Source organism: Podarcis liolepis (genome assembly GCF_965112155.1).
Source record: "Podarcis liolepis genome assembly, chromosome: 1".
NCBI lineage: Eukaryota > Metazoa > Chordata > Lepidosauria > Squamata > Lacertidae > Podarcis > Podarcis liolepis.
In genome coordinates this window covers 95,525,735-95,548,542 of record NC_139554.1, presented here as the reverse complement: position 1 = coordinate 95,548,542, position 22,808 = coordinate 95,525,735, and the positions used below count along the sequence as shown (strand labels likewise).

At 38.6% G+C, this 22,808-nt stretch overlaps 1 protein-coding gene across 6 annotated transcripts in view; it reads right to left on the bottom strand.

Annotated features, from left to right (window-relative positions):
- Positions 1 to 2,315: 2,315 nt before the first annotated feature.
- The window catches only part of SLC35F5 (solute carrier family 35 member F5), a 31,389-nt gene continuing 10,896 nt past the window's right edge, over positions 2,316 to 22,808 (bottom strand). For 4 of the 6 annotated variants that reach the window (XM_083490628.1, XM_083490630.1, XM_083490631.1 and 1 more), the window contains 12 exons: positions 21,703 to 21,765; positions 20,028 to 20,109; positions 18,290 to 18,480; positions 16,567 to 16,648; positions 15,221 to 15,308; positions 14,452 to 14,516; positions 13,666 to 13,770; positions 12,898 to 13,057; positions 10,953 to 11,043; positions 6,813 to 6,967; positions 5,921 to 6,012; positions 2,316 to 5,626 (listed from right to left, as the gene is read on the bottom strand). In XM_083490628.1, the coding sequence (XP_083346754.1) occupies positions 5,928 to 6,012; positions 6,813 to 6,967; positions 10,953 to 11,043; positions 12,898 to 13,057; positions 13,666 to 13,770; positions 14,452 to 14,516; positions 15,221 to 15,308; positions 16,567 to 16,648; positions 18,290 to 18,480; positions 20,028 to 20,109; positions 21,703 to 21,765 (1,167 nt within the window). In that variant the 3' untranslated portion in view covers positions 2,316 to 5,626; positions 5,921 to 5,927. The remainder of the gene's footprint in view (positions 5,627 to 5,920; positions 6,013 to 6,812; positions 6,968 to 10,952; positions 11,044 to 12,897; positions 13,058 to 13,665; positions 13,771 to 14,451; positions 14,517 to 15,220; positions 15,309 to 16,566; positions 16,649 to 18,289; positions 18,481 to 20,027; positions 20,110 to 21,702; positions 21,766 to 22,808) is intronic. The other 2 variants (XR_014522670.1, XR_014522671.1) reach the window with 1 other exon arrangement.

The window sequence follows — 22,808 nt, the reverse complement described above, 5'->3', positions numbered from 1 at the left end:
TTTTACTGTTTACTATTGGATTCTAATGGAATATTGAATATTGCTTTGATATAAGTTGTTTATTTTAAAGTTATTTTGACTTCCATATTGGATTGGATTGTTTGATGTTTTATTATTATTTTTATGTGTGTTGGAAGCCACCCAAAGTGGCTGGGGCAACTCAGCCAGATGGGCGGGGTATCAATAAAAAAAAAATGTTATTGTACTATTTTTGTAATGAGTTGCCTCCAAAAGAATGCAACAAGTACAGGATCTGGCCATTAAGTTGTGTGTCCTAGTTTTCAATTTTTATTTCTCAGCTCTAATATACACATTCGGCACACCGCTCCTATTTAGAAATGTTTATGTATCCATCACGGTAGGCAGTGAAAACAAGTAATTGCTCAGGTCCATAAATGTGCATGAGAACTGCTGTATAGATTTGAGATTACTCTTATTGTTCATTCTTTAAAAAGAAGTATGTACATTGTTCAAGCCAAAAAAATTAATCTGTGCAACATTAGACTCTCTCTCTTTCTCATCTCATTATCTCTACAATTTAAAGTGTTACAGCTTTAGGTTTGCTGTCTTGAATATCCCCTGAGCAGTGGCTCATAGCAACTTTCCACTGAAAAGGATTTACCAAATCTTTTCTCAACAATAAGTCTATTCACACATACCAATATGCAGACTTCAAGTGCCTAGGTAGACAAAGAAATCCACTATTCAAGGTGGTTATGATCCGATTATGATGTACACTGCCAAACAGCATACAAACACATCACTCTCCAAAATAGGGCATTTCAAGAGGTAGCACTACGTTTATTCCAGCCACATTTCCTCTGCATGAAACTCTTGAGCATAGGGGAACAGAGCTGTTTCCCCCCAGATTATAGGTGGTATCCAACTAAACTGTTCCGCTAGTGCAATGAGTTGTAGTGTTCAATGGAATTTCCCCTCCCTCATTGCACTTACTATTTTCTTTAGCTCTATGCCATTTTTAAAAATGCACAAAGCTAAAGACTAGTATAAGCTATTCATATTCCCTAGAAAATGCAGGTGACAGATGTTCCTTCTAACTATGTTATCTTCCAAATCTCTCCGCAAACAGATATCCACCTACAGTTAAGCTTTTGCTTTTGTCTCAGGCGCTGTTACTAATGTTAATTTGCAACACCTTCCAAAGTTCTGGCCTAGGGGGAAGCCAACCACCTTAATCAGAAATGCAAACCCAGAGGCAGAGGCATGGTTTGTTACCAAGGTCATATCCCAGGGACCCTCTCCAGGGGTAACAAAATCATGAATAAAACAAAGCAGAAAGGAAACAAGGAAACAATATAGATGAAATGGCAGAATAGGAAGGTTTTTCATAGGAATCATGGGAAATGAGTAAATAATCAAGGGACGGGGTTCATTATCAGATATCCAGTCAACATCAACATGTAAACACTCTGGGAATATGATAAAAGGGAAATATTAAAATATTTGTAATAAACAGACATACTCCGAACCAAATTACTGCTCTTGGGGTAGAGATAGGATAAGCAAAGATTTCAGAAGCAGCAGGGTCATTTGTTCATTATACAACAAGGCCCCGTATCTAATTCCCAGCATCTCCAATTTGACACTGTCTACTTTTAATTTTGCATTTTGGTGTGATCTGTTTTAGCCTGGGGGAAAGGCCAATATTAAATATGTAGTTGAGATGGGCTTTAATTTAAAAAGTTGGCAAATAAAAACATTTTAAATCACTATATGACTATGTAACATTTCACAAAGTTACTTTACTTCAGTGTACAAGCTAAATAATTAAAAAATGAAGCAACTCTGTCCCTATGTCCCACACAGAGGCACTGGGAACTAAGTTTGTCTTGAGAATATTGGATTGGATCCAGAGGTGATTTAAGAATTCCAGATACAGTAGTACCTCAGGTTACAGATGCTTCAGGTTACAGACTCCGCTAACCCAGAAATAGTACCTCAGGTTGAGAACTTTGCTTCAGGATGAGAACAGAAATCGCGCCGTGGCTGCACGAGGCCCCATTAACTAAAGTGGTGCTTCAGGTTAAGAACGGACCTCCGGAACGAATTAAGTTCTTAACCTGAGGTACCACTGTACTGTGAAAACGCAAAGTGATAAATTTCTGCTCTTCCAGAGTGGCGATACAGGCAATTTATCCTCTTCACACACTTACTGCAGTTAATAAGCTGGTCCTAAGATATAATAGATAGATGCCAAGTTTATAAAGCTAAATGTTGACATTAAGAATTTGTTCTAGAAGAAAGACTGTTGACATAATTATTGTTCAGGGTGGGACTAGGCAGACGCAATTGAGTGTAGAAAAATATCATTATAGTTTATTAAATGCAGGTCCAATGCCATATATAATATGTATGTACTGTAACTCATACATTTTAAAACCTTAAAATCGCTGTTGACAGTTTTCAGAGATTTCACTTTATAATGTACTCCCAACTGCTAAAAGAATAGTAAGAAAAACAATCCAAACGGTTAATAGTTTTGCTCGCACACTAGCTTTTCTGAGCACATTTAAACAAACAAACAATGTAATGAGAGGATGCTAGGCCCAGAGAGGATAAACCACACGACTATCACCTAGTGGTATTGCTGGATATACAGGAAATGTTGAAATAAAGTGTGCATTATAAATATATTTATCATATCTTCACAATTTTTTATTATTATTTTAAAAACACACTCTTCCATCAAGGTATTTTAAAGACAGATTATGTAAGGTAAAGGTTAGGATGGCTTCCTGCTAATTGTTGCAGGTAAATACTGGGGGGGGGGGGGGAGGTTGCCATGAATGTAGAAATGGCACTTGCCTCCCTGCCATAAACATTGCAGTTCACATATCTGAAAGCAGAATTGGCCACAGGAGGCACATTACTGTATAAGCCACCAAATTACTGCTCCAGTAGCTATAAAAACATAATTTAGTGGTCAATTTTTACTAACCAAGCTTGACTGACACTCTCAAAGAGTAGAACATTAATGAAGCAAATCATTACTGTTGCTTACTTTCTCTACTGCCTGATGCACTAATAGTTTGTTTTTCCATTTCCAGACAGACTTAAGCCCATAATCTTTCGCCTTCCTAAAGCAATGTAATCTTATTGGAGATAAGTCTTGCTCCTGCCAATGATCTAAACTTTATGCAAGGTCAAGTCACAAATCAATTCAAGTTGGTGGTCAAGAAATCAAATGGACACAAAACAGCTTACAATCCTCTCAATAGTTGACAACGACTGAGAGCAACCTACATACTGTGCAGGTATGGAAGGTTATATATGATCTATGGTTGCCAGTCATAAGTAGGAATACATACGGACTCTGAAAAAAAATAGTTTACTTAACTAAGTGGATGAAGTGTTTAGTCAAGGTGCTTCCTTAACTGACACTATTTTGTTTGTTCTCATCTTATTTGTATGGTCACTACTAACCTTGACTATTTCTCTCCTAAAAATGTTGGCCTAAGTTCCCGATGAGCAGAACTCTGCTCAGGGGATGCTCCTGCCCACTGAAGGAGAGCACAAATTTTCATGAATTTCTCCTTCAAATTTACACTTGATGGTGGGAAGATCACCCAGACCAGCATGTGACCTGCCAGTGGGGCCTATGGAGGAACTGCAAAAACCAGCTCCCCCCTTCCACTAGCAAGCAGTCCCTTCCTTTTGTGGAAGGGCAACCCAGGATCCAAGCTACATACTACTGTGTTCTAAGAGTGGAATGTACAAGTTCACAATGCCATTGAGAGTAGAGGTATAGGGAGGATTTGAACCACAACTTGTATTTTAGAGCGTGTAGGCTCATAGATACTACTTCAAAGTTTAGAAACTAGGAAGTGGGTATCCAACAAAGGCATTAAATAGACACATTGAAATTAATGTGCTGTCGTGTGTGTGTGTGTGTGTGTGTGTTTAAAACAGCCAATAGTCTTAAATTAATAAATGAAATCCATTGTTTAATTATTCTGAAAATATTTACTGGGTTGCACAGTACTGTTGTAGCACTATCAGTTTATATATGCAGTGCGTCTTCCAGGTGTTCATTCAGAAGCAATTCCCCTTGTAGTCAACGGGGCTAAGTTCCAAGTAAGTGTCTACAGGACTGCAATGTCAAGGTGGGATCCAGAGGTGCCCTTCTGCAAGTGGAAGTCCTCCTTGAGGAGCTGAATAGCCTTTTCCTGACTTAGTGCGAGATCCTTGTGCAAGAAATGAAATCCAGATAAGCTTCCATCTGAAGTTCACACAATGCCTTCAGCTGGCTATAGTTGATGGAACAGCACCAATAGCAGAATTTCTGCTAGCAAATTTCTAGATCCAAGTCTTTCCCCACCATTTGAGCCCTCTGCCTTCTGTCTTACTGAAGACTGATAACTTATATGCACTCTTCACATGTATTAGAATTCTCTGTAAACCAGAACCCATTCCACATAGTGTAGAATGAGTTTAACTTGTAAAAAAACCATGCACCACTGCAACATATTACTTCCATGCAGCCAGGGGACCTTTGTCTGAGGAGGAAAGCCTTGCATTGCAAGCTCCAAATTACATACATGTGTTATTCTCTAGTCCACAATTACATGTGACAGGCATTCTACGATCATCCTTTTGGTTTTTAAAAATAAGATCCTGTGTTTTTTTCTCCTCAGATGGGAAAGCAGCTTTGGGAACAAAGAGGGAGCGAGGAAATTAAGCACCTCCTTTTTCTTGGTCACAGACAGGTACATCCATAACGCTAGTCCTGATAAGGAAAATATATTGACTTCAATGAGAAATTGTGTACAAAAGTTTAGAAACTTTTTTCCTTCTCCATCATTGAATTCAGAGCACTCTATTGTTTTCAGCTTGTATATTTGGTTTGATACATTTTACAACTTTCGTTGAAACAACAGGAATTGAATTCTTTAGAAGATTCTTTAGATCATTTTTTGTAGTTCATATTTATAAGGATTCTGATGTTAAGTTATACTTTTACATTAAGAGTTCTTCAAAAATTTGAATTAGGACACAGATATTTAAAACACAAGGCACCCAAACTCTTTCAAGGTCTTTCATATAGATAAGATGGCATATTATATAGTATTGAGTAGCCATAATAGCTTCTGAAATAATGAAGTTATTCAATAAATTAAATAATTTTCTGCTCTTTTGTTGTTATTCAAGTAGAGCTTAAGCATCATACAAGGGTAATCAGTACCTATTACAGGTAACTGCCGTATTTTACTTTTACATTTGAAAGTTTATACAAAATTATGATTCACACAGACTTTTTACAGAATTTGAAAAGTATTTGTAAAAATGTCATCCAGCACTTAAGAAAATATGAAAGCTTAAAAAAACCAAAAAACACTAGATCAGCATTCACTTCATTGATTGTATCAAGTAATTTCACCAACTGAGTTCTATAAGGCAGGTTGGTTTCTTAGAAGGACTGGGATTTCTTGTAGTAAAGTAGCTCTTTAATAAAACCGATTGAAGATTGGAACTGAGAAAGTGAGAGTGTATTTTTAAGTTTCAAAAGAACTGAAACAATTAAAGATTCAGAAGAGGCACTGAAACATGATTCCATAAGGACTTTCCAGGAGATTGTCTCTTCGCTGAGTTATTTTTCCATCTTGCACTATTGAAGAAATGGGGAAAGTATTATTAGTTTATTACATACAACATTCTGCATTTATTTGACTGAACTTTATAACCTACATTAACTAATCATGCTACTATAGATTAAATAAACCTAAGGATCTGACTACATAGCAGCCTGTTCAGCAATTTAGTACATAAAGGAAGAAGTAGAAGGATTATTGGGAAATAAATGTATTTTAAATTACATGGGAACTGTTTCATGTTGATAACGTATTACGTTCTTTTTTATAACTTAGATAGAACCCACAACTTTTTTTATAACTGTGCATACCTGTTGCCTAAGAACAGCCGTTTTCTCCATCTTCTTGCGAAACACTGTGCATGGCAATGAGACTTTCACATTGCTCACTTTCGTCAGATGTTCTACAAAATGATACAGATTGTGAAATTTGTATTTATACGCAGCATTATGAAAAGCAGACAGGCACATCTATAATGCTAGTCCTGATAGGGAAAATATCTTGACTTCGACGAGAAATTGTCACACATAGCATTTTGTTTAGAACCCTTTTACATCCTTCACTCCACGTTTGTTGGCTCTAAAATTAAACTGATAACTAAAATGTGTACTAAGGAAAAGTATGTTTATAAAAAAAGAACAGCTTAATTATCAGATCATTTTGATAGTTGTTTATTTGTCAGGCGTTACTTTGTAAAAAATATAAATGATTTGTTGTTTTTTATATACATAGTTTTCCTCAATGTCCTTGCTAAGTTTTATGTTAATAATTATTTGTTCCTTGATTATCTGTAAAATGAGCAATTCAAAGAATGTCAGTGGAGTAATGTTTTCCCAAACTAGAATACTGTTGAGAAAAGTATGCTGTAATAAGAGATTCATAATTTAAGAATTTAGAACAATGTCCAATGAGAACATATATTTCAGACAGTTGAAACCAGATCATGCAAACTAATCAAAGTCGTGTAGATAAAGTTTCATGCCCCTTACATAGCTGTGTAGAAGGGGGAATTTCAACTCATGCAAGATTCATCTGTTTATATTCTCCGTACTGTAGAACTATTAAAAGTGCAGGTGCCCTAACCGCCTTTTCACCAGCCCCGCACCCATCAACAGTGGCAAAACAAAGGAATAATAAAGATATGCATCAAAAGAAGTCCATGTAGGAATGGCAAGAGATAAAGCTGTAAAGAAATGATCCCACCTCTGAATACGGTGTTTTCTGCAAATGAATACAAAAACTCTTCTAATTCCCACCATCACTGGATCCCAGTTGTTGTAGTGACATAAGAGAGTTGCAATGAAAAATGAAAAGAATACAGGGATTGCCCCGGCAAAAAATAACCAAGAAAATTGGACCTGAAATTAGAACAAGGATAGCATTTTGCTTTTAAAATATCAATTTGCTATTCCACCAATAATAAAAGTGGAGTAAAGGAAGAAGGTATTTGGTCATTACAGAAATCTTGGAAAACATTTTCCTAGATGGAGTAGATCTGTGTAAGGTTTTAAAACACAGTAATAGGAATATCCATCGCATATTGGTACTTTATTTGGAACAACTATTTATGTGCAAGTAAATGAAGTTACCCAGTTTACAAAATCAGAAGCCCAAGTGTTGCAATCAACTAATTTTTACTCATATTTGATTAAAAGTTGGACTCATCAATTTTTTAAAAAAAATATTGGTTGCATCCCAAAAGGTTGAAAGGCTGTTTCAGGCAATTAGTTTTCTTCCTTCTCCTCTAAAAAGTAAAGGTAAAGGACCCCTGACAGTTAAGCCCAGTCGCAAACGACTCTAGGGTTGCGGCGCTCATCTCGCTTTACAGACCGAGGGAGCCAGCGTTTGTCCACAGACAGTTTTCCAGGTCATGTGGCCAGCATAACTAACTGCTTCTGGCGCAGCAGAAAACCAAAACCAGAGGGCACGGAAACGCTGATTACCTTCCTGCCAGAGCGGTACTTATTTATCTACTTGCACTTTGGCCTGCTTTCGAACTGTTAGGTTGGCAGGAGCTGGGACTGAGCAATGGGAGCTCACCCCGTCGCAGCGATTCGAACCACTGACCTTCTGATCGGCAAGCCCAAGAGGCTCAGTGGTTTAGAGCCCTCCAAATGTCTCAACTGAAGCACACGGGTCCTGTTTCAACAGCTTGGGTTGTGTCATGGGGAGATGCAGCTGGACCAGGAACTGCCCCCAAATCAGCCACGAGAAGATTGGAAGCTTTTGCTTCCAGTTTTGATTAACCAAAGTTAAACTTCAGTTAATTTCAACTATGGTTGTTGAATCAAGCCAGATTCATAGCCCATTCCAATCTCCTCTCCTTGCTGGAGCAGAGAAGAAAGAGTGTGCAAGCATTAAGCTTGCTTCAGCTCATTCCAGGAACAATAAACTGCATTTCATTAATACGTCCAAACACAGCCACTGTGAAGAAAAAAGAGTTTTGTGCCAATTTTCCACCCAGACATCCATCTTTCTTTGTTGCTTCTGGCTAGATACATCGTGCAATGCCAAGACTTTGCTACTGCCACCTACCCGTATTTTTCACTCTATAACACGCACCCGACCATAACACACACATAGTTTTTAGAGGAGGAAAACAAGAAAAAAAAATATTCTAAACGAAACAGTGGATGTATGATTTTTGTGGTTCATGCTGTGGCCACAGACATGTGATTTGACGGTGAATTTGGGGTAGCCCAATGCAAAAATCCTGAGGATCCATGCTTTGTAACCACGTTTTTGCACCACTGCTGCCCCAGGCAACAGTGGGTGCGTGATTTTTTTTTTTTGTGCAAGCTGTAGCCATGGACATGCTATGTGAACTGATAGTGAATTTGGGGTGACCCAGTGCACAAAACCCGAGGATCCATGTGGATCCGTGCTTTGTAACCACGTTTTAAGTAGGGAGGGAAGGAAAAGCACTCAAGGGACAAGGAACACGCGTGGGGTGGGTGGAGAAGGATGCTGTTAATAATGCAGAAGAGGGGTATAAGAGGAGAAGGCTCTTATAAGAGGAGTGGGGAGGAGAGAGGGACAGAGAGCCTGCTTGCGAAAAACTTTGCTGCTATTTAGCCAGCTGAGTGGGGAGAAGAGAGAGACAGAGAGCCTGCTTGTGAAAAACTTTGCTGTTATTTAGCGAGTGGGGAGGAGAGAGGGACAGAGAGCCTGCTTGCGAAAAACTTTGCTGCTATTTAGTGAGTGGGGAGGAGAGAGGGACAGAGAGCCTGCTTGCTTTAAAGGAGCCAACTGGACAGGAGCCGCTTACACTCATGTAAGCGGCTCCTCTCCTCTCCTCTCCCACTTTGCTCCTTTAAAGCAAGCAGGCTCTCTGTCCCTCTCTCCTCCCCACTCAGCGGCTCTTCTCCCGCTTTGCTGTTTCAAAGCGAGCTACGGAGGAGGGAAGGAAGGGGAACCATGGATCCTCTGCTCACGACTGCAGCAGATCCCCCCCGCCATCCGTAGGCATTCGCTCCATAACATGCACAGACATTTCCCCTTACTTTCTAGGAGGAAAAAAGTGAGTGTTCTGGTGCAAAAAGTATGGTAGCTCCACAGAGCCATAAGTGGGAAAACCTGTTTTGCAGTTGATGGACCTTAAAGCCAGTGGGTAGGGGAAAGGTAAAAAACAAAGGAAGAAACATTGTATACTAGGGATCAGAAGCATTTCAGCATTGGATACAGCAGAAAGAAGCGTGAATTATTTAATTTGTGGGTCTGAATTGTGCAAGTTATTTGGACATCAATCCAAAGCCATTGTTAGCAGCTGAGACTAGTAGCTGCATCAAATGCTAATCTCACACTATATTGGAAATGTCTCACTTTAGAATGAAAGTGTCACAACGAGGGCAAATTCTACCTGCATTAAAAATGAATATGAAAACGAGACAACACTTCCACTGTGACAGGCTAAAATGCAACCTGCCGTATGCTTCATTCATCAAGTAATTTAGGTATTTCTCATGCCATCTACTTAAACAGTTTTCCTGCTGCGTCCCTGACATACTGAGAGAGCATTTTCATTTGTCAAAATACCCATGTTCCTATAGGATCTCTGCACCTCTACTTGAAAAACAGCAACAACTACCTGAATTCAATAAAATCCTTCCTGCTGTAGAATTAAACCTGAACTGTATCTAAAAGTAATCTTATTTCTGACAGCTGGTAACTTAACTCAACTTATTGTTCATGGAGAAATACCCCTAACTACTATAGCACCATTTCTTATTCTGTTCAGCAATGAAGGATAAAGTCAAAGCATGTTTCCAGCAATGCTTTCATTGGCAACTACAAGAGCAAGCATGGCTAAATCCTCTGCAATAACATGATAGTTTGACCATGATGGAGACATGTTGCAATGCGGACATAACAGTCCAATGTCATGCTCTATTTACTCCCATTTAAAGAACCCTTAATGCACTTTTAACTCCTGTTATTTTAACTAGAACCACCAACATACTTGGGTTTTCTATGAAAAGTCAAACCTTTGAAGACCTTTGAGCAGGCATAGGCAAACTTGGCCCTCCAGATGTTTTGGGACTACAACTCCCATCATCCCTGACCACTGGTCCTGTTAGCTAGGGATGGTGGGAGTTGTAGTCCCAAAACATCTGGAGGACCAAGTTTGCCTATGCCTGCCTTTGAGGCTTCTAAACCCATACAAAATTATACAGCCCTTCTACCCGCCTAATTAGGATCTAATTCCTATAATACAGAATTCTAGCAAGTTGGGAAACGTCTTTTATTTGTAGAAGGTATATAAAGACTCAAAAGCTTAATCACTGGTTCAGTAACCAAGCAGGTTCCATGCCCTTGTGCAGAGAGGCTGAGAAAGGGACAATAGAGCTCCATTTCCCTGCTCTGCAAACGCAGGCACCAAGAAACCTGGAAAATGGGTGGCTCATGTGTGCCTCCCGCATTCTTGTGCAGCCCTTGCTCCGTCAAGAAATACGGGCTTGGAGGACAATGGGAGGCATGCACAGACATCTCATGTCCTGGATTGCCCTGGTGGCACTACTATGTGTCAAGATAGGTGGGGAAGGAAGGAACAGGCCTCTATTATACCCTATGTGATCAATGAGCTTGCAAGGATCGTGCCCATTACATTCCCCCCCTCCATTTTTTAAAAAAGCCACCCAGTTATTTCACCTTATAAAAAGAGAAGGATGCATTTAAGGATGCATTTGGAGAAGCAAAAGCAGTCACCTGCAATTAAGTACAACTTATTTTTTCCCTACCACAGCTATTTTAATTCTCCCTACTCATGTGACATTGCTAAGAGTCCTAACCAGGGCAGTTCTTACAATTGTCATTAATAATAATAAAAATAATAAAATACATTACCTTTTGCATGCACATATCGGCTATTATGGACAGAGGTATTGTAAGGCTCAGAGCAAGTGTGCCTATCAGTGATGAGGTAAGAAAACAGCCCCTAAGAAAATGTTAAAATATAAAACACTTGAGTTTAAAAGCTAAACAGGGGAAGTGTAGAAGCAAGTTTCATTGTTGTATAAACCATGGATAAGCATAATTTGTGGACCTGTTGTGGCCTGCTAAACACATTTCTGAAAGCCAAAGCTTTCAGAATACAAAGAATACAAAGAAACTCTAAATATAAATATTTCTAACCTTACTTAGCTGAGGAGACAAAACTGAGAACACAAACTGCACCAAGATCAGAAAACAAATAGAGAAAGACCAGCTCAATAGTTTCACACATACCCTACACCTCAAGTCTCATGGCTTTCAAATTTAACTAACAAATTCCAGGTTTTTACCTTTGAAATCATCTCTTTTTTCAAAAATTAATAAATATCATAATTCCCAGCTGTGGCCCAACTCAAGTAGTGTTAATATGTATAATGTATTTCCAATCCAACACTAGTCCTACAGGAAAGAAAGTCGTTCACTGGACTACTCATCGCAGTTCTCTCAATGATTCCAGAATCAAGTGAGGACTCACACATTTTGAGTCATCATCAATTAACTAATGGAACTCACTACTATTTACCTGCATCATCTGTATTCAATACAAACCAAATCACTATAGACAGTCCACACATTTGACTTTTCATTATCAAGTGATTCATTAAGTAGTGAGAGACTAACACTGTAATTCTAGGTGTGTCTATTTGAAAGTAAGCCCTACCAAGGACAAGGAAAATGGGTACAGGTTTGCAGCCTAAGTGAACATGGATACCAAGACCTTGATCCTCCAAACTGGACATTCACAATTTGATTCAAAGGAAACTATTTTAGGTAATCAAAAAGCCATTGCGCTATTCAGCCCCTTGATACCTACTCAGGGTTGATGATCACAGAAAAATTATGCAACTATGTCTACATACAACAGATAAGATTCAAAGCTGCACATGAACACAGAGCACCTACATATTCCCCTCTAACTATTTCTCCATGAAGCTCTTCTTCTCTCCCATTACTATTACCTAGAACCTTTTCCCAGCCAAGAACTGAGACTTATTGGCAATGAGACTGGGCAGGAGAATGAGAACTGAACTGCATATGCTGCTGTTGCCGCGCTGGCATGTACCCGGTTTAATTCACAGTACTTTTGCAGACTCAGATGGCTTCTTAAAGAGAGAAAGAGTGCACATTTCACAGCATTGTGCTGGAAGCCTCCCAACTGGCTGCTGGGGAACTCTGGCGATAGCCTGGGGGGTCAGTGGTCACGAGCTCTGGACAAGCAAAGCCCTGCCTTAATAAGCTAATATATACACTAGCAGAGTGCACCTGCCTTTGCTACTCTGGTTGCATGAGTAAGAAAGAAAGAGAGGATTTAGCTCTTAAGCATAGTCTTGTATGACTTGTAAGCTGAGTCCTAAGTGGCTGCAAACAAGCCGGGATTCATACATCACCTTTAAACTCTGGTTCAAAGCTAGTGCCTAACCTTGATTTGTTTGTAAGACCTTAACCATAGTTCCCAAATTGCACATCATGGGAAGCTACATACTTGTTTGCTTTGCAACTCATGTGAAAGGGGGAGGGGAGGCAGGTAGATGCAGCTCATGCCTATCATGGCTTATTGAGCCAGGAATTTCAGTGCTGCATTACATACACAGTCTTTCTTCCACTTAATGAAATTTAGTGCTTCTTGGTGGTGACAAACGATATCTGCGTTGATAACTTTTAACACAGTATTTTGCAATAACCAGTGCCCTGTAAAAAACAGTCCTAGCTCTTTCAGTAAAATGCAGCCACGTTTGTTGACTCCTTAATAGCTATCTGATATTAATATGAAAAAAATGAATCAGAGCTAGGCACATACCACAGCCAGAGAAATTCAGACAGGACGGTTCCAACAAGGCCATTGATGACAATGCACATAAGGACTAATTTACTGGGAAATTCAAAGTTCTCAAATCCAGTATAATGGAGTAAAAAGAAACCTGGCCAAAGCAGCAGCAAATTAAACAAACCAACAAAACCTGCAAAAGCCCAGAATAATAAAGTGTTAGCAACAAAGCCAAAATAATTAAACGTATCTCTACAGTAATGAACTACTTCTCTAGTATATATGTATGTCAGACTCTTTACAGGATTCATTTGGTAAATAATCGTCACATCAAATTCACAGGATTAATTTATTAAAAAATTAATAAGCAGTATTGCTAGGATAGTCCTCTAACCTGGAATTAGATACTTTATTTATTAAAATAGGTATACCCTCACTGTTTGATTAAAGCACATCATTAGCAGTGTGTGCTAGAACAAGAGGAGATACTTATGGGTAGGGTATCCTACTATGGGCAGAAAAGACATCCTAAGACTGTACCTGGTCTACAGGAGCTGTATAAGCATTTCATGAAAATTCACACAATTCAATATCCTGTCTACATTTGCCCTTAAGGTTTCTTAAAGGAAAAGGCAGTGACAATTCTGCCCTCTTCCAGGTCCAAAAGGACCTGCGCATCAGTGATTGCGCATCAAGTGGATGTGCCTAAAATGGTTGCTGCCTGTACATTTTTACAAAACTGGATCCTAGTGAGCAAGACTTGGCAACAGAAAATAGTATTGTTTCAAGTTCTGTTCTTACCAAAAAACATTGGTATATCAAGTTTGTCTTCTCTGTCTACTTTTCGTTTTATCATGACTATGTAGATTGCATAAAGCATAGCTCCCACAAGAGACCACAAGGACCCTGTAGATTGGGGGTGGGGAGAAGAAAGCCACACAACTTGTGTTAAAATAAAAGTATTAATCGCTATACTATGGACTGAATTTCTTACAAGTTGACATGCTTTTAAGATGTTTCATTTATACTCAAACAAACAAACAAACAAACCAAATGAAGCAAAAAGGGAAAGCATTGCAAAACAACATAAAAGGGTGACAGCCTAATCTAATTCTGAGCAGAATGGATCTTCCTCTACTTCTGACTACAGTTCCCTATGTGGCCCCACACCATCTGTTCTAGAGCGCTCCCCAAAATAATCTAGAATAGAGAGGATGCAAGGGACTAAAGATGGGAGAAGGAGAATTCCCATTCCATTCAGAGACATTCCCTTGGAGGACAGTGGATATCATCTAAAGCAGTGGTGGCCAAACTTGGCACTCCAGCTGTTTTGGAACTACAGTTCCAACCATCCCTGACCACTGGTCCTGTTAGCTAGGGATGATGGGCGTTGTAGTCTCAAAACAGCTGGAGGGCCAAGTTTGGCCACCACTGATCTAAATTATTTTATAAAGAAAGTGCTTCTTCTACAACTGCAATCCATACATGATATTACGATAAAAAAATTATTGTATGTACTCAAGAATGTACAGTAATGTCTACTCAGATATTTCAATAAACAATAATGAGATTTTTTGGGAAATGTACCTATTGTATCTCTTCCAGCAGATTTCTCAGACCCAGACAGATTCACAAGGACAACGCCTCCAATGCTATTTGAGAAATAAAGTATTATAGTTCAAGCTGAGTTTAGTAAGACATTTTGTGTGGAAAATCACTTAAAAATATTGCCTATCTATAATTATGAGATAAGTATATTAGTATTTTGTATTCCTTCTTTGCTATGTCACTCAGAATTATATAAACCAGGATTAACAATGCTTTGAAAAGCAAAGCATCATAATGGTTCAGATAATCAAAAACAAATATAATTTTCTTATATTTCTTGTTTATAGAAAGTATACACATATATCTGAATGTGTAGAGAAGCCCTTAGGATGGAGTATAAGCTATTTTAATATGTGAACATTTTCATAACTAAGTACACTAGACAATCCAAATGCCCTATGGAAAAGTTAATATTAGATAATTTCACACAGTCATCTGATTTAACAAGGTTCACCTGGCCATAGTAACACAAAGCAGCTCAGGTTAGGACTCAGTGACAATTCTAATCCTGTGTCACATGTTGCAAAATGGGGCTATGAGCAATTATTGGCAGACCAACTTTCAGAACAGGAGCAACATTTGAGCAGGTATTCTGCAAACGTATTTCCCCTACAGCTGTTCAAGATCTGCTGCACCTAAAAATAGTGACAAAACCTGCACTACTAAATCCAGCTATCTAGAAGAATGTAAGAAAATTCAAGCCTGTAGGAGAGAAGAAAATTGGAGATTAAGGAGTCTATATTCTTACCTTAAAATGACAGCTAACAATTTTGAAAGGGTAAACCTATCACCACTGTTACTTGGAAACACTGCAGCTAGGATTAAGGTAAATAATCCTGTGAAAAGAAAGAATTTAAGATTTGTGGGGGGGAAACATTGAATACACAATACAAAGAAATACTGTAACCACTTTACCAGATGAAAACACGCTGAAAAACATGTTGAAGAAAATTGATTGGGATCCAAAGTAAGTTAGTCTCACTTAGGCCCCACTGAAATAAATGTAGAAAAGTTAACCAACTGAAGTTTCATTAGTTTCGGTGGAATCTAGCAGTTACTAACTTACATCCTATACCTTTTTAAAAGGAGGCTCTTTTGGGGGGGGGTGTTACTGGATTATTTTTATTTTTGATGTTATATATTGTGATTTTTATTGTGAACTGCCCTGAGACCTCCGGGTATACGGTGGTATATAAATTCAATGAATGAATGAATGAATGTTATTAACCACGTGTACTCAGAAGTAAGTCCTACTAAATTAAATGGGGCTTAGTTCCAGGTAAGTGAGGTTAGGACTGCAGCCCTAGCTCCTTATACTCAGGAGTAAGCACCACTAAATTAAAGAGAACTAACTTCTGAGTAGACATGGTTCAGACCGCAGCGGTAGTAGCCTGGGTCTAACACAATGGCAATAACCAATATTATTCTCAGAGGAGACTCCGCAAAACCAACTTAAGTTGGAAAGCACTTTGTTTCAAAGTTTTATTTAGTAAGACTTTCCCTATTAGCACAATTAATTATTTAGCATACAGATTGCATGACTACATGAAGTGGTTTCTCTAATAAGTATTTAATCCTTTAGCTCTTACTAGGTTCATGTACAATAAAGATTATGTGTTATCGGAGTCCTTTGTTCATGTTGCCTTTTCACGCTGAGCCAATACTGAGTTACCAGCGGGTGGGGGACTGTTCAGAACATAACCAGAATCCCCTCCTACTCAGCATTTTAAAAATGATTCGTTGTTATCAAAATGTGCATCCCAACTTTCTAGAAAACATTCAGGGCATCTTTTAAAGAATGCCAATGAAATAAATTGCTAGAGGAAATTCTGTTTACTTGCTCTTGGCTTGTAGAAATACAATTTGAGCATGGGACATGGTTGTTTTTTTAACAGAAAAAGACACTTGAAGTTCGGGGCGGGGGGAGAAAGAAAGAAAGAAAGAAAGAAAGAAAATTATCAGGTATAGTTTTGCAACCAAAAATATAGAATAATGTCCTTCTTAAAACATGCAATGAGTTGGATCAAGCTTATTGAATTGTAGTTGCTAAAATTAAGTGTATCAACAGTCTTTTCTATAAGTTTCATTTCTTACCAGATGTTGAAGACAGAATATTAACGATGGCCACTTGGGTGTCCGAAAGCGCTTCTTGATAAGAGAAGTTTGCCAAGAACCACTAGGAGATTAAACAACATGTGTTAGTTTTAAAAAGTTAGAAGAAACTCACAAACCATTAAAAATAAACCCAAAAGGTTAATCAGGTCTTTGCATATATAGTGAGAGCATGCTTGGGAGGTAGGAGGGATTCAATTTATATTAAGAGGAAATGAAAGGCTTAGGCAGTTAGATGAAAAAATAATTTGGGTTATTTATATACCAAGTGTGAAATCCAATGGTGTGTGCACAAGCAGGACAGACTTCCGCTCATGCAATGGGAATTCACATTTCACTCCATCCTCCTAAATCTACTCCAGAGGATCCCCAATCCTCCGGAGCAGATGGAAGGCGTGGGTGGAGGAGAGGAAGCTCTGTTGCACAAGCGAAGAACTGCTCATACGATGTCGAATTTTGTCGTAATGGTTTGCAGCTGCTAAGAAAAGTAGATAAACATTCTAGAAGTAACAATGATTGTTCACATGCTTTCAGACACTTAGTTGTTGCTTTGAAAACACCTTGAACATAATGGACATATAAAATGCTTGGAACTATCAAAATACCAACATATTAGTTCCAAACTTGAAAGAGAAAATTATGCTCAAAGTTCATTCGTTTCAATTGGACTTAAGTCTCATGGGACAAATTAAGCCATGTTTAAATTAAGGGCTACTAACTTTATCAGGATTGGGGCCACTATATTTCTCCGTAGTTCAAAAGAAACACTGCATACATATCACATCACATGCTATTTGTTGAAAATAATGAAAGAAATGATTGTCCCATGGCTCTCAAGTTCCTCTTTGGAAACTGCTAGACATATTTCCCAACTTTACCAGATACAGTCATATGAAATAAGTTAAGTAACAACAAATCAAGTCTGCAAATATACATCCTAATTCTAAATAATATATATAAATACTAAAATCAACTAAATGTACATATAAATGTCTAATACACTTCGAAACTAAATGCAACACTGCTTTAGATCTAAAAGGTCACAGGAGTCTGTCCCACCTATCTATAATGCTAATAATTTTTAACACTGCTGTGCTAGTGGTGAAATGGAAAATACTTCAATGTCTCTTTTATCTTTAAATTCAAAACCATCATCTAGAATGTAAGATGCAGTAGATTTTTATTTTATTTCAAAATGTGGCTAGAGATAAATTATTATAGCTGGAACTTTAATCTGCCAGATTGGTGGCGGCCAATTTTAATCAGGGTTGGTAAATGGAACTGAAAGTGAAAATCACATTTTTTGAAGCTCTTTTCATTCGGGTGAATTATTGCAACAGAGAATGAAAACGCTTAAGATAGCCTTTACTTTTAATGATGAATGACAACTTCTGCTTATTAAATTGTAAACTCTCTCACCTGCAATAAGTCACCTGTGGTGAAGTCTTTTGTAAACAACCACAATTAAAGTCAATCAGTTATAAGCAATTAATTAATGAGCAGACAGCCCCCAAAGATCATCCCTTTCTCTAACTGGCATGAACAAAATATAATGACTAGCTCAACACCCAAAATGATCCATTCTATTTTTAGTCAAGCCTTCAAAAAGGAAAATATAAATAATAGGGCAAAAAGAATACAAAATAACCAACTTCCCAATAATATATATTTAAAAACAATACTTAATAAAGAATAGGTGACATACCACAAAGCAAAAGAAAAAGCTGATTTTGGCTACTTGAGATGCGGTAAGCTTCCCTACAGCTTTTAATATTGAATCCTGTTCCTTAACTGTTGGATAAGACATACGAGACAGCTTTGCTTCCAATGCATGGCTTGATGGGAGTTGTCGAATCTCCATAATATTACTGAACCTTACACGAGGCTTTTTGGGAGCTTTAGGGGGGAAAAGAGTGGTGCAGGTCATTATTATACGTAGCAGACTGGAACAAAAATAATAATCCTCAAGATAAGGCCAAGACTCCCAAATTGCAATTCAGAGTATGAACCCATGTTTAACTACTTGCACAGTTAGTTTTGTGAGAGCAAAATGGTTTGTGTGTGTCAGGAACATGGACTATCCATTTGGCGCAAAAGAAGAGATGTAATTGAAAATTGTGGCTTTAAGAGTTTCTATCGCCATTAAACATATTCACTGTATTTAAGGAACGGGCCAGGCTTCCTCACTTTGGGTGCAGCTGCTTCTTTTATGGAAGATGCCTTCCATAAACATGTTCTCAGAAGAAGGGCAAAGTTAAGTATTTAATATTACAACTTTGTCTTTAAGCTAGTTTAAGTATGGCTAGTACACCATCTTGTGGTAAAACCAACCAAAGGCTTAGAACAGCCATTGGTTACAAAATCCTGTTAGTCTATTTCTAGGCCCATGTACTTGTTTCTTAGAGACACTGATCTACAGCAAAGATGATTTCCCAGGCCTCAACTGAACTGTGTTGTTCAACTTTCATTCATCACATACAGATCAATGCATGTAAAAGGAACCAACATAATCTCAGGACTAATTCCACATTGCAATACATACACTAGGGGGCACATATAGAATCTATATTAGAACACACTATTGTATTTTGAGGCTGCAGTAATGCCTCTGGCAGCAATTGGCTAAACCTGTCATGTCGTAGGATGTTCACATTACAATGGTTTGGCCACCTTGTAATAAATACAAGATCAAATTGTGCAACAAAGAGAAAGAGGCCCACCTTGCACATGATGGCCAATCATCGTGTGATGTCCAAGTGGGGGATTTGTTTTGCTCAAGCAAGCTATGAATGTTAACCAAGAGCAAACTTTGATTTGAGTGAAACAAACCACAACCACCAGTTCAGACATAGCGCTAAATCGGGGATTGTGGTATGTTTCTGCCATTAGCTAGAGGGGAGAAGTGAAGTGGAAGCCTTCTGTGGGTTTATGAAAAGCTATTAACTATGGCTTACCATAACATGCAGCCAATTTGTGCTAACATGCAAAAATAGCAAGCTGTATTTGCTAAGTTTCAGTTTCCCAAAATTATAATGTGCTATATTTTTTCAAAATTCCACTGAATTTTGAAAATTCCACTGAATTTGTGAAATCACACCAAAAAAAAATTAAACTTGGGATATGCTCCCTTCTCCAATGCAGTGTTCGTCAATTGTTCATTTTAGCATTTGCCTTCTGCATGAAGTCCAAAAATTGATGTAATTGTCAATTCTCCGATATTTTAAAAAATTAAAAGTAAAAAAGCATCTTAACAGATTATCTCTATTTTACTACTGAGCATCTTTACCTGTTACCATATTTAGAAAATACTGTACTTCAGGCCATGTGGGCACACAGGTTTTTAGGTAACACAGGAAACATTGCTTTCATACTTTCAACATGACATAAATATTTATAAGTTGATACAGAAAACTATATTTTGACATTTTGAAGCATTTACTTACTTTTTTCAGTGTCACTGTTAGTGTTGCTACATTTTTCACTTGGCAAGTCATGAAACTTTACAGGAACGTATAATGGTTCACTCTGAAATGCAACATAATGAGTTCCAAGTTATCATAAGTTATAAAAAACACACACCCAAATAATTATACAAAAAACCCCAAAAATAAAATTTACTAACAGTGTAATCCTATGTATGCTTACTGAGTACATGCGGACATAAACTGATTTAATGTATACTACAATATACAAATACAAAACAATGTACAAAACAGCTGGACCAACTGAAAGGTAAATGTGCACAAGTTGCTAACTTGCGATAAAACTGTTAACCAAAAAGAGCAAGAAGGAACATATGATGAGAAGAAAATGAGCTGCATCTCACCATTTAAGGTAAATAAAACATCCTATTGTGTATCCCTCCTTCTTTAAATGAAATATGTGGGAGAATTCAAATACTTGTTCTGATATTTCCAGTAGCAGAGTACCACATTCCCTTGGATTCATGGATTAACGGCTTTAACTCTAATTGGTGGTTTGTTTTTTTAGGTACCGTATTTTTCGTCCCATAGGATGCTCCGTCCCATAGGACGCACCTAGTTTTTTTGGGGGGGATTTTTTCCCCTTTATTTCCCCCCCAAAAAAAAAAACCAGGTCGGGGAACAGCGGGATGAAGGCGCTGCGCCTTCCCGCTGTCCCCCGAGCTTGTGGGGCTGGCTGATGTCTGCCCGGCGCGCGGGGTGCTCTGCTTCAGGGCACCCTGCACGCCGGGTGGCAGGCTGCTATCTGCAGCGTGGGGAGCCCCGCGGGAACTCCTGCAGGGCTCCCCACGCTGTGGATGTCTGCCCAGCGCGCGGGGCGCTCTGCTTCAGGGCACCTGAAGATGTCTGCCCGGCGCAAGTATTTCAACTTTGCCTTTTTTTTGCTCCTTATTGATTGTCGCTAATGAGTTTCCAGGGAAGGACAGATAATATGCTTAACTATGTGTTTTGAAGATGGCCTTATAGATTCTACTGTTTTGGATATTCAGCCACAACTTAATGAGAGAGTGTCTATACAATACAGGCTACAGTTGCAGACAAATTAAGATAATGCAACATGGCCATAGAAATCTTCCACCTGGGCACTTCACTGCTTTTTATACCTGCCGCAGATTCTTCATATTGAAAAAATAAGGCTGTGTGTGTATATCTTTATCTTGCATTACATGATGGCATTTTAGGCAAACAATGTTTAACTATAACTGAGTGACTGAAGTGCTTGAACCACATGTATTTAATAATTCCATGGGCCAAGCATAACATTCCCTAGTAAATAAGATTCATTTTTGCTCACATGCCATATACGTTTACTTTCCCTAATCCGGTTCCTATTTAAAATGGCATTATTCAGAGCTCTGTGTTTATTTTCAGCACTAATAAAAAACAGACAAGACATGAATAGCTATTACCACACAGTAGTAGATGGTAGGGAGGGGCAGCAGGACCTATCTGACCTCCTGGGAGGTAGGCCACTGCTGCTTCCTGGGAAGGAGTGGGAGGGACAAGACAGTGGGGAGGTTGGTGCTGTGCAAATGGATCTACAGAGAAGTCAGGTAAGAACCCTACTGTCCCACCCTGCTGTCTGCTACTGTTGCCGCACAGAACATTACAATCACTTAAATGAGAGAGAACTTACCAAAGAACTATTTACAGTATTGTCAGTTGTACAGGCTGCAAAATAGCCTTCAGCATCTGCAAACTAAACATTTAAAATTCAGCTGAGACATTACAATGAATGTGTAGAGTAAAAACAACACATTCCACACTGAAGTTAAAAAAAAGAAAGGTGAAGGACCCCTGGACGGTTAAGTCCAGTCAAAGGAGATTATGGGGTTGTGGCGCTCATCCTGCTTTCAGGCTGAGGAAGCCGGCGTTTGTCCACAGACAGCTTTCCGGGTCAGGTGGCCAGCATGACTAAACTACTTCTGGTGCAACGGGAACACAGTGATGGAAGCCAGAGCGCATGGAAACGTTGTTTACCTTCCCGCCGCAGCAGTACCTATTTATCTACTTGCACTGGCATGCTTTTGAACTGCTAGGTTTGGCAGGAGCTGGGACAGAGCAACGGGAGCTCACACTGATGACACTGTCGTAACTTCAGGTGAGATGGGACTCAGGAAGACTAGCCCACTGGTGAAGAAAAAACAGATCCATCTCCATTCTTGCCCCTTGGCTTGCTGCTAGGCTAGTTTCAAGCTGCTGCAGCTTCAAAGCCAAGTCTATTCTGGCATGAAGCCTATTCCAAGAAAGGGCCAGAGAAACACGTTAGTTCTACAAAACCAGTGTGATAGGGTTCTCTTGATTAAACGGACTGCCAACCACCAGCTGTATGATTTCCCCAGATAGCCTATTTTCTGGAATACGCTTAATACCAGCCAAACTTATGGTTAGTCAAAAACAAATAAAAAAAATTCATTTGATTATCCAGGAATTAGTTGGCAGCCTGAATTAAGTTTAGTCCAGCAACTATACAAAATAACTAGTTTTATAAAACATTAAAGTTTCTTGTTTGAACAGTTCCTCTTCAAACAACTTAAGAGCTAACTATAAGTAGTCAAACTTTCACAAGATCACTCTGCAATCTCAGACCTTATAAGTAATATTTGGGAACCACAAGCCAGAACTGAGGAAGAGGGCTTTTGAAGTCCTTGTTTACCTAAAACTTTCAAACTGTACCCTTTACTATTCTGTCCATCAGCCCTCAAAGTGGAGGGGAATAGGAAAACAACACAGCATCTATCA